This window comes from Equus przewalskii, chromosome 6 (genome assembly GCF_037783145.1).
Source record: "Equus przewalskii isolate Varuska chromosome 6, EquPr2, whole genome shotgun sequence".
Lineage (NCBI taxonomy): Eukaryota > Metazoa > Chordata > Mammalia > Perissodactyla > Equidae > Equus > Equus przewalskii.
The window spans coordinates 21229497-21241517 of NC_091836.1; the positions used below are offsets into that span (position 1 = coordinate 21229497).

The following is a 12021-nucleotide window of genomic DNA, read 5'->3' on the forward strand; positions in this document are numbered from 1 at the left end:
GCATTATATTATGAATATTGTAAATATCTTGTCCCATTTATCTTAGTGGAAATTATCATTGGAGGAAAAGTGCCCAGTTTGCACTTGAGGAAAATTGAAATTGAGAAAATTTTACCTTAGATCTGGCCTTGAAAACTCTCACCATTCTATTAATTTTTTAATGCTCCCATCAATGAATAAACTTAAATAACATTCTCTGTATTTTAAGTTAAAGTAATCACTCATTAAACACATATTTGAATTTAACACCTTCATCATTCTTGTTTGAAGTATGGTTTATTTGGTATGACATAGAAAATAATGCTTTTATACCATAATCTTCACCTATCCTTGGCTGCTCAGACATGGCACATTCTTATTTTCTTGCCCTTCAAATGCTACTGATGTTGCCAATAGCATCAGGGCTATTAACTCTTTCTCCTTTCCTAGTTGAATCACATGAATCATAGAAGCTCTGTGTAACCTGAGTGGGTTTCGTCAGAAATCTGAGATCATCTTGAAAGTGAGGAAAGATTCTTCCCACAGAGACTCAGGGGTGCAGAGGAATCATCTGGCAATGAAGAAAAGTTTAAATTGGCTGTCAACATATTAAAGAGAGCCAGAATTCCAGGTTATACCCAGACAGGGTCTAAGTAGTTACAAAAAGCCTAATTTATGTACTGAAAGATCCATTTGAACATCTGTGTGCCCCAAGTCCACCAGTGAGTGGACTAGCTACTCTCCACTGAGTTACCCTTACGTCTCTGTGTGGGTCTGAAGTGGTGGCAGTAGAGCTGTACATTTGAGAACGTAAAGCCTTTGTTCACACACATATCGGAGCACTGGCTTGGAGCTGAATGTAGGAGAATGCAGTGGAGGCAGGAGCAATTGTTCCCCTAGCTTCCTTCTAGAATAGAAGTTTGCTGGTGAGAAAGATGAGCAGGATATGGATGGCATCTGTGATGGGGCTGAGGAAGACTCTGTTGGCCAAGCTTCTGGGTGTGGTTCGATGTGGGGTTGTGGTTGGCCTGGTACTGGAGGTCTTGGAGGCCGTGGAGGTCTTGGAGGCCATGGAGGTCATGGAGGCCATGGAGGTCTTGGAGGCCATGGAGGTCATGGAGGGCCTGGAGGTTGTGGAGGGCTTGGAGGTTGAGGTCGTGGGGGTCAAGCTTGTGGTCATCTCTGCAAAGAAAACAATGTTATCAGAACCTCTTTTGGGTGGTGGGTGGGCACTAGAGAAAGGAGGCTAATCTGATGGAACACTAGAGCGAGTTCACGAGCAAAATTCAATAAACACTTCTCAAGAGCCAAAGGTGTATAGAGGAGGGGGAATAAAAGAGGGTACAGAATGTCAAGGAAGAAAAAATAAGTAAGAAACACTTTGTATCCTTAAGATCTACACAGTCCTATGGGGGAAGGAATTTATACTGAATTTACCCAACTACTAAATTGTTATTGGGTAGGTAATCAGCTCTCAAACGTCTTCATGTCCTTAACATTAGATCAATCAGTGCAAATATGATCCACAATGACACAATTTAATTTTTTCATGCTAATTTCAAAGGTTGCATATAAAGCCTGTAAGAACTGGATACCATCTGGGCCTGAGCATGGCTACCCCCACTTTAAAGGAAGTGGAAAGAGGCCCCGTCCAAACCCCTGAATCACGGTTTCTGAGGCCCTAGTCATTTTCACTTGCTGGGATCTGATCACGCAGTGGTTCTTCGAGGGTGCCTTGCAGAGAAGCAGAGAAGCCAGGCTTGCAGCCCTGGGGGGTTGTCTGATTCTGGAAAGACTGGAGTTTGGCAATGCTACCTCCAAGGGAGTGAGTGAATCACAGAGGGGATTCTAAGGAAGGAGGGAGATGTGAGTGATTCGCTCAGGCCTGTGCCTTCTTCTGCCTGCCTGGAGGGTGCCTTCCAGTTCTGTGGCATTGTCTTATCTCATTTATCATTTCCCCTTGTTTCTCAAGTATCCCACTGAACCAGGAAGTCTGAACACAACCCCTTTCTTTTTCTTTTTTTAACTGGATTTTATTAGCATGGAGCTAAGGAGTCCTGACTAGAAATATTTTTCTTTTCTTTCTTAGCATTTACACAAAGCTTCATCTCAAAAATGTCTTTGAGCAAGAAAATAACATCCCAGTTTTTTTCACAGAGGGAAAACCACCAAGGAAACAGTTTAAGGCTTTTATATAATAGTTTGATTAGGCGTAATCACTTTAAAATTTGTTGTTGAAAATAGATATCTCTTTCACTACATTGGCAGTGCCTGACTGGCAGGAAAATGGGCAGCATACTAGGTGTGTTTCAGTGTTTAGGGGCTCATGAGGAAGACCTGTTATTTGGACAACGAGAAAGACTAATGGTTCTTGTTCTTGGTGAATCTTATATTTAAAAACTTCGTTAAAAAAAAAGATTGCCTTTATAGTTTTGGTGTAAGTCTAAGAAAAGCAGAAGAAAGTATGCGATGTGGAATTTGAGTCCTAGTTTTACCATTTAGTTTTTGTGTGGCTTTAGGCAAGTTACCTTTGTTTTCTGAACCTCAGCTTCTTGAATTTGTTTACGCTCCCTAGAGGGAGGTAAGGGAGAAGGAAGGGGATGGAGAAGGGAGAGGAAGGGCGAGGTACCTCAGGATGGTTTGAGGACTACAGCCTGGGAAAGGCCAATTGAAATTCCCGATGGTATTGGTGGTGGCCAAAGGCCACTCTGAGAACTAATGAAATTCCTGGTATTTCTATGCTAGCAACCATTCTTTGTGCAAATCTCTCCCCTCCTCCCTTAGACCCTTTGGTTAAAGTCTGCTATGCCTATGAAGGCTTTGTGTGGGTGGGAATTCTTTCTGGAAATTGCGGAAGGAGTTGACATTCATATTGGTGTCTATGTGGTATTGAATAGAAACAGCTTCTGAGGAAGCAGGAGTCTGAAGCCACAGGTGACTGCGAGAATACGAGGCCCCTGGGAATTGACGGAAATCTTAGGGATGGCTGTTATTTCCCACAGGGCATAGGATAAGGGATTGAGCTAATCTTATGTAGGTCTCAAGGTACTGGGAGACTCAATTGACATCTGGGTAATGAGTGAGCGAAAGAGTCTTTTTTCTAGGGCCTCCACAAAGTAATTTTTCATGCTGATTAAGTTCACTGCCAGATATGTAAATAGGCTGCAGAAGGACTTACCATTTTTTTTCAGTTTCAGAAAAGAAAATGTAGCCACGTTGTCGAAATTGATAGTGAAGGCTCTGTGGAGGGCAAATCAATGAGAGATAATGGTGAGGACCTCAGCTGTGGAACTCACAAGTTCAGCTCACATTTCTGCCTTCCCAGGGGACCCCAGTGTCTTAATTCCTTTTGTGCTTACTTTCTTTACAGCACAATTAGCAGATCATTAAATACTGGTCAGCTCTATATTATTTTAACTAAGATCCTCCATGATTTTTGTCTAGACAAGATCCTGTCCGTCCCTTACTGACTTCATCACCCTGAACTCCCCACAGGCTGGTGGTATACACCTCTGGTCTGTTCAAGCCAGTTCTTCTGCCTGTAATATCCATCCTGGTCATATGCCCACAGACTCAACAGTGTCCTCCATGAAATCATTTCTCCCTGTTGTCATTAACCCAGACAGATCTCCACCAGAGAGACATGCCCCTCTACTGCATTGCCTTTGTTTGAGCCTCTCCTACCACTGGAGGGCCAGCTCCTTAAGGGCAGGTTCTGCTGTCAACAATGCCTGACACATAGTAGGTGCTTAATATTTGTTAAATGATCTGTACAGCGTAGTCTGTTGCTCTTATATCAGTGGGCTCATTATTGTATCAATCTCTTGTTCGTGCATTCAAGAACTAATTAATGGGAGTGCATGACATGCCAATTACTGTGCTTTGTGCTGAAGGGACAGCAGTGAACAATACAGGCATGGTTCTTACCCTTGTGGCACCTACAGTCCTTTCAGAGAGCAGATTTTAAACGAATAATCAGCTAATGAGTTAAACAATTGATCACACTTGTGATGTGTGCTCTGATGAAGCAGTGGAAGTTATGAGAGTGAATAACGGGCAGCTGGAACTTAATCTGGGCGTTTAGGGAATGCTTTCTTGAGGAAGTGCTGTTTAACCTCAGTAATTATCTCTGCTTGGCCTTGCCTCCCCAAACCTCATCGTAAAGTCTCGTGGGCAGGGGCCTCCTCACATCTCTTTTGTGCCCTACCCAGCATAGTGGACTTCCCTGCTTTCTGTATCCCATCATATGTGCTGCTCCTTCCTTCCTTGTCAGCCTTGCTGATCAAGGCCATGTGTGTATATTGTAAACAGGTAGAGAGGCCAGTGCACGTAGTGGGGTGCGAGTTAGGAGTCTGGAGACCACACTGCCAGCAGGAATGTGCTGTTTCCATTGCATACTGTCACTGTTTGGTCTTTTATCTGTTGTTGCCTGGAGTGCAGAGGCTTTAATGAGGTGAGATGAAAGGAAAGACATTGCCCTAATTAGCCTTGGCCGGCTTCTAAGACAGTACTGTCATTGTGAGGCTGGATTGTAAGCAGCTCTCTTTGGATTCTACTCTTGCAAGTCACTCTGTGGGCATAGTAATGCCTCCTCCAGAGCCAGCTAGGTCCGACCAGGCCCATGGCATGGCAGCAGAGGGCAGGATGGCTTGACAGCATCATCACCACCACTGTCCACGGGGATTTGGTGGCTGCTCACAGTGGATGTGGCCTGAGGGTCAGACCAGCCCTGTAAGTACAAAACAGCAGTCCGAAAGTGTAAGGACCTCTCAGCATTTGGTTCCTAACGTCATCTCAATAGCGAATCCCTAGCTGGGAGGAAGGTTTTTTTGTTCAAGTGTAATGTGAGTCCCCAGGTGGCCTCACCTCAGAATCTGAGTGCGCCCATTTTGTGTGACACTAGGAAGCCAGATTTATTACACAATCATCACACTTTCAGTTAGCAGACCATTTCCAAAATGAATCTATGTTTTAAAAAATGACTTTCCAGTTTGAATATAGAGAATTTGAAGCAAACAGGGTGCCCAGTGACAAAGATTCTTTGCTTGACCAGACTTTAGTCAGGCTCTAGAACCTTCTTCTATGCCCCTCTGTGTACTTCTTTGTAAAATCCAGTTTGAGCAAAAACTCTGCTAAGTCAGTTTAGCAAGAACCTCCCACCGTTGATATCTGATCACCCTTAATATCTGATCGAGTTCTTTCTCCTCCACCCCGCCCCAGGTGATGTCTGATCACCCTGGCCTGCCTTCTGCAAGAATCCTGTTAGGTCAGTTTAGCCAGATCCCCCCTTACAGGCCTTGATGTTTTTTTTAGTAATTTTCCATCCACTGACCCCCAGCTTTCTCCTTGGCTATAAAAGCGCATTTGCCCATGTTGTATTCAGAATTGAGCCTGGTTCTATACTGAGATCTCTTTTCTCCTATTGCAATAGACCTGAATATAATCAGTTTTTACTTATTCATTAATTCATTTTGCTTCAACTACTGTCCAGCTCTGGTTTTCTTTAACACCAGTTCTTTCTGTTTATGTTGAGTGTACCTGGTGTGTGTATATGTGTGTGTATATAAACTCCTATAGATAAAAGTAGGACAAAGAATGACATGGCAGAAAATGAGTGCAGCAACTGAATTCTCCACATCATAGCTGGATTGTAGTTGGAGTCCTTCAAGGCCAGTGTAAAACTGTGTAAACCCAATATGAAATTGTAAATGCCGAAAGCAAATCACAGATAGATAGGTTCTTACTGTAGCTCGACTGTGGTTATGTTCCTGGAATTAGGAGATATCCAGTTTGCCACGAAGATCATGTTGTGTGAGTCCTTCAGGTTATAGATGGCACTGCTGTTGCAATACTTGTCTGCTTTTTGCCAGTTGCCTATGGAGTTGTTGTTGTTGTCCACTGCTCGTAGGACCACAGAGCTGATACTGTTGTTCACAGGAACCCATACTAGGAAGAAACAATATGGAAACAATCAGCATTGTGCAGTAAGACAAGGGATAAGTGTCCTGAAATCAAAATTGTGTGAAAAAAGAAAGTTATAAATAGTTTGTACATATATCCTGGTCCCATTTTTGTAAAAGAAGTTGAAAAAAGTCTGGAAGGAAATACATCAAGATATTAAATGCAGTGATTTATTAGCACTGGGATTATAGATGATTTTTATTTTCTTCCTAGTGTTTTTTTGGATTTTCCCAATTTTCTACAGTAAAACGTGGACAAAGGAAGACCTGTACTCTGGCTTTGGTTTTGCTACACACTGGGGGTGAGATCCTGGTTAGCTCTTAACCTCTTGAACCTGGTTCCCATCTATCAGATGAGGAGGATAAGCCTGTTCTGCCCTTCTCTCAGGGGGAGTGGAGTGTGGGGAGAGAAAGTGTTGATGCATATGAAAGGGTGAAGTGGGCCCCTTGGGAAGTGCTTCATGGAATAAGGGACTGTTACTGCCAAATCAAGGAAAAGCCCATTTCTTCATCCCAGAAATGCTGATGCTCTTGGTCTCCCTTGTTGGGGATGAGGGAACAGGGGCCGCTGAGCCCTAGGGCCCCTAATCCAAGTACCTGTCAAATAACCCCTTTGGGTTCCCTGACCTTCTCCACTCAGGTGAGTCATCCTTATTGACCTAGCCAAGGGTGTGCTCACAGAGACCCCACTGACGCTCGTTAATTCTGCTTGTTACTTTCAGCATTCTGATGTGTAATGGGGGAGAAATTTCAAGAGAATTTTTCAGTCTGTCCATTTCTTCCCACAGAAGATCCCTTCTGAATGAATTCCCCAGTGCTCAGGTGTTGTTCTCCAGGGCCCTCTCAGCCACCCAAAATTCCTTCAAAGACTTCTCCTTCACACAAAGCAAAGAAAATCGATCACGTAGCGTAATGGGATCTGACAGTCCTGAATCTGAATTCTAGCTCTGACATTTTGGACCAAGTCATTTTACTTCTGACCCTCAGTTTCCTTATTGTTTATCATTCACTCCACAAATATTTATTGAATGCCTACTTTGCACCAGGGCATAATGACAAGGATAATGACATTATCCCTCGTTATATGGAGACTATGATACCTTATCTTGAAAGGTTCCTGGGAGGAGTAAAGAGAACAATGTAAGGACTTTAATACATGGTGGTTGTTGGATAAATTGCAACTGTTATTATTTCTATCACAAAACATTTCTCTGTTCTGTTTGTTTTTGCCAATCAAGGTAGGCTGAGCCAGATCCCACAGGCCTTGACTTGCTCAGCGAGAACCTGATGTTTGTCCTAGATGTGTGCATGATGGTGAGATGGATAGTGACGAGCAATGGTGTCATCCAGATAGTCATCAAGTCTGTCAGCTGTCCCATGGGCATGCTCTTGCCTCTGTCCTTTCTTCTGCTTTCCTTTCACTCTGGCTTGCCTCCTCTTTTCCTCCCTTTTATGCATCTTTATTATCTGGATTTCTGGCCTCCACATTATCCTCCCCTCAGGCTGCGGCCAGATCAGGCTTCCACACACAACACTTTCATCAAGACACACTCCTCTCCCAAACCTTCAAAGTGCCCTTCTTTCTATACCATATAAACATGTCTGCGTCTGTTCTGTCGATTACAGTACCCAGCATATGGCTTTTAAGACCCTCATAACCTAGTTCACCCTGCTATTTGCTCTCCCACTCTAGGGGCACCCAGTCTTCTTCTGGTTCTGCAGACACACCTGGCTCACACATGCCCTGGCCTTTGTTCATGTCTGGCTGCCTGTCTGGAATCCTTCCTTCTCATCACACAGCCCACCCCTTCTTATTCTCTAAGATCCTGCTTATGTCCCACCCCTGGGCCAGTTCAGCCACCTGTCTCTCACTCCTGAAACATTTGTTTTCTAATGTAGATTTGAGTACTTAATTACATTCTAGTTTGTACCATACACTGTGGTTTGTTTCATCTGTGTCAGTATGTGGCCAGCCCAGTGCTGGGTACCTGGAGGGTGCTAAATAACTAATCATTGATTGACTTAAAATGTTGGGCATCTATTGTGGTAGAGTGTCCTTAAAGCTGAAAGTTCAGAAAAAAAAAAAAACGCAGGCAAGTTACCTCCTTCTTGCCCACAGAGGTGAAAAATGAAGGCGGGTACTTACTCAGCACAGTCTTAATGTAAATGTCTCTGCATTATGGCTTCTTTCATTGATATCAAGACAGACCCAGGGAACCTGTGCTAAGATACTGCCTGAGCTGCAATTGTGTCTTGGGACTTGCTGAGCCATTTATACCTGACTTACCACCTGTTGACACAAACTCTGAAATTAAAAAAAAAATTCAAAATCAAAATAAGGAGAAGTGTTTGGCCTGTGTGGGTATTTACTCAGTCCCCCTAAAAGTCCTGAGTCTCAGTGCTGCAATGACACTCTACAAGGAAATCGTGGAGCCTGATGTGTAATCCTACGTGTGGAATCTGGCGCTTCACAGCTCCGTGGGCATAGGATTTTGACTCTTAACTTAAATCATCCCTATAGTGGGTCAGTTTATCACAGAGCTTTAGCACACTTCTGTTCTGAGATGAAATCAGATGCAGTTTGGGGAAGTGTGTGGTGCGTAGTGGGCGTCCAGTGAGACTTCCTTTCGTCCTTCCCCTTTCCCTCTGCTCTACCTAATGCCTCTGTACATGCTGTGATTTCCCTCTCATCCAGCATGTTCTCTTTCAAGGGGTCCTATGGATCTCTTTTGACCCTTCTTTCTCCTATCTTTCTACTTTCAGAAGGCTCCCATTCCATCCCCTCCTCCCCAGCATCGTCACAAGTTAGGTTTCATTTTCTTCCATTTCAACAGCAAAATCCTTCGCCTCGTGATGTGTTGTCTTAGGTCAGAGCTCTGTGATCTCTTTTGCATTAGTCCCTCCGACCCCTCAGGTCCTTCCTCATGTAAAAAGTCACACATATGCTGCATCTGGTCCGCCCTGCCCTGGTAGGACAAGATCCACTGCCTGAGGAAGTGGGACATAGCCCTGTCACAACTAAGCCCCTTAGCGACAGACCTTATGAAAAAAAATAGAAAAAAGGACAAGCTGGGATGAGTGTGCAAAGGCAGGCTCTAGTTCTCCTGCTGAAGCCTGGAATCTGTAGACCATGGTGTGGATATCACCCTGGTGGTCTCTGCAAAATTTGGTTAAAGTTCTAAGAGAGGCAGGATAACAGAGTAGATAAGAAGGCAGGCTCTGAAACTGGACAGCCTGGCTGGACAAAGCTGGACACATTTTGGCTGTTATTTAGGTTCACATATTAGCTATACTACCTACTAATAACCTTGGGTGAAACTTTAACTTCCCTGTGCCTCAGTTCTTATCTATAAAATGGGAAGATAATAGCATTTACTCTTAGAACAGGACTCAACACATAGTAAGAAGACTTCGCTCTCATTTCTATAATTGAGAAGCTTATAGTATAGTGGTTAAGGCTCAGGTTCATACCCCAGCTCCACCATTTAAGTAATTTTGTGACCTGAACAAGTCCCTAGCATCTCTACCTCTGTTTTCTCATCTACAAAATGGGAATGAAAACAGTATCTACCTAATAGGTTGTTAAGAGGACTTAATGCATTAACATATATAAACACCACATTAAATGTTGTTGTTGTTATTATGAAAGTAATTAGAAAGCACTTGCCTTGACTTCTAGGTTTCATTGATCCAAAAAGGGATATTTATAAAACAAGACTAGGCACCTCTAAGAAAAGCATGGGATTAGGAATGAAAAGACCAACATTTAAGAACCAGTTCTGCCACTTACTAGCAGTGAAACCCTGAGCAAGTCATTTAACTTCTCTTAGCTTCAGGCTCCTCATAAATAAGGTGGGATAGTAATACTTTCCCTGCCCAGCTCACTAGATTTTGCACCCATAGACTAGATGTCAACAGTGCTTCCTGGAATTGTGCAATATACAATCATCCGTGGCAGCATTGTTTTATCAAATAGCCATGAAAAGACTACAAACTGTGATGTAATTATTATCCCTTAAAATAATAAAAGTGCTCATTTTATTTACATCAGAGGATTTGCTGCATGTATGCTCTTACTGGGGCTCAGTTAACCTGGGAGTTGGGACTTAATGACTCCTGTGGATCAGGTTCACACAGGGAAGATGCAGAAATAGACCCACCCAATCCACTTTCTCACTTGTTCTCTTTCTGCTCCCATTTCCCATCCGGGTCAAAAACACATGTTTTGTGTGATTGAAAGCAGAATGGAGGGATCTGTTCTGAAATTCTGGTTAACTCCCCTCAGAGTACAAAGGACAACAGAGAGAACGGCTTCTCCTTACCTGTGTAGATTTTGTTGCTTTTATAGACATCTGAATCAACCCTGATGGCTGAGCCAGTGGTGGTGATGACCTTATCAAAGGGCATGCAGTTGTCAATGTCAGCGACAGGGTTGGCAGAAGAAAACAGCAGTCTGAGGCACAGACACAGCCCCAGTGGCAGCAGCATGGACCTGAGGACTGCCATAGTCTTGACCTGGGAACTGCTGGGCCTGGAACTGGGTAAGAACTACGACTTACTTGTTTATATGCTCCTGGGCTGGAGCTTCTGGGTGAGGTCATACATGCAAATCTTCTTCCCACTCCTCCCTAAAATGAACTGGCTTCTGGAATTTGGCCCAAGATATCACCAGGAATGGATCTCCTTTTACTTGTCACCATGATCCTTTAAAACTCCAGTTTTGCTCAAGAGAGGGAATGTACAGATCATGGTTTTATTTTGCATCTCATTCACCTTAGCATCTGCTATTTGAAGAGCTGTTGAGAAAGGTTTAATGCCAGCAAGGTGAAATTCTGAGTTGAGTAGTCACCACATACCTGGCTCATTTAGAAGCTCCACTCTTCTCCCTTCTCTATTCAGTCATAAAAGCCCTCTTTCCTTGGAATATTACATATCCTTTTCCAAGTCTCCTTAATTGAACGTGTCTATAATCCCAGTTCATTTTGTGACTAGCATAGAACTAGGAAGACTGTGCTTATGGATTTATATTTATTTCTTTGGAAAGAAGCAGCTTTTTTTCACCTTGCTCCTGACACTTTCCTCCATAGCATCATAGCACAAGAAAACTACTAAAAAAATCAGAAAATATGTTTTTTCATACCTCTTCTCTGATTTTTATGATTTACTCACTGAAGGAGAAAAGAAGGAAGAAATATTCTACAACTTGAGTAGGAAAGAAAACAAAAAGTGTAGAACTGAATCAAGGTGATATGTATAAATGTTTCTTCAAGAGAAGCACTTACAGAATGGTGGAGTAAGGACCTCTGAAAAATCCACTCCTCCAGAAAAGCAGTGGGAACACTAGCAAAAATGGTCAAAGTCAACTTTTTCAGAACTCTAGAAATTAACCAAAGGTTTACAACAATCTGAGGAGCATTTGTATAAGAAAAATGGCTGAATCTCATTAAGCAAGTGAGCATTGTGGCATTTTTAACTTGCCCTATTCCCACGCCTCTCCCGCCACCTCTGCAGTAGCCTTAAAAACCAATAGCCTTGTAACTATGGTTGCCATGAAGATCAGCAAACTAGCAGCCAGTGGAAGGGACACAATGGAAGGGTTTGGCGCTCTCCAAAAAGCCTCACTCCAGAGAATTGTCACTATGTGACCTGTCTGGAAATTGCCTATAAAGCTGAATTCTCAGGGCTTTTAAAAATTTGACTTGACTCAGAACTTTCTCTATGTAAACAGCCTTATTGCTAGGGTATTTGTTGAAAATAATCAGTGGGAATTTCTTAACATTTTGGCTGCCTGAGGCAGTGATTCCAACTGAGATTAACAAGGAGCTGAACAAAAAACATAAAAGAAAATACTGGGGAATGAGATGTCAGTTGGGGGCTTTGAAAAGCTCTGATAAATTCCTGGAAATATGGAAGGCCATTTGCATGTAGAGGGCTATGCATACGTCCAGGAAAGAGCCGAGAAAGCCCTAATTTCTCATCTCTGGCTGAACTTGAGACTCTGTACAAGTAGGAAATGAAGGCAAAGGTAGAATTGTAAACTGCCTATCTGACCAGTGAAGGCATGCCCCAAAATACACAACTG

At 43.0% G+C, this 12021-nt stretch overlaps 1 protein-coding gene across 1 annotated transcript; it reads right to left on the reverse strand.

Annotated features, from left to right (window-relative positions):
• Positions 1 to 257: 257 nt before the first annotated feature.
• On the reverse strand, positions 258 to 10535 carry PLET1 (placenta expressed transcript 1). Its single transcript, XM_008533741.2, has 4 exons — positions 10262 to 10535; positions 5724 to 5925; positions 3158 to 3219; positions 258 to 1161 (listed from the first exon to the last, which is right to left on the reverse strand). Exons 1-4 carry the CDS (start codon positions 10443 to 10445, stop codon positions 887 to 889), a joined length of 723 nt encoding a protein of 240 aa, XP_008531963.2. The 5' UTR covers positions 10446 to 10535; the 3' UTR covers positions 258 to 886.
• Positions 10536 to 12021: the final 1486 nt, after the last annotated feature.

What these genes read in the sequence shown, in the direction of transcription:
- PLET1 (XM_008533741.2), bottom strand. Translation starts at nt 10,445, where the DNA reads ATGGCAGTCCTCAGGTCCATGCTGCTGCCACTGGGGCTGTGTCTGTGC. An exon ending in ATAACCACAGTCGAGCTACA is followed by an intron (nt 3,220 to 5,723) that starts GTAAGAACCTAT and finishes TGCCCTCCACAG; the next exon opens with AGCCTTCACTATCAATTTCG. An exon ending in TCTGAAACTGAAAAAAAATG is followed by an intron (nt 1,162 to 3,157) that starts GTAAGTCCTTCT and finishes TTTTCTTTGCAG; the next exon opens with AGATGACCACAAGCTTGACC.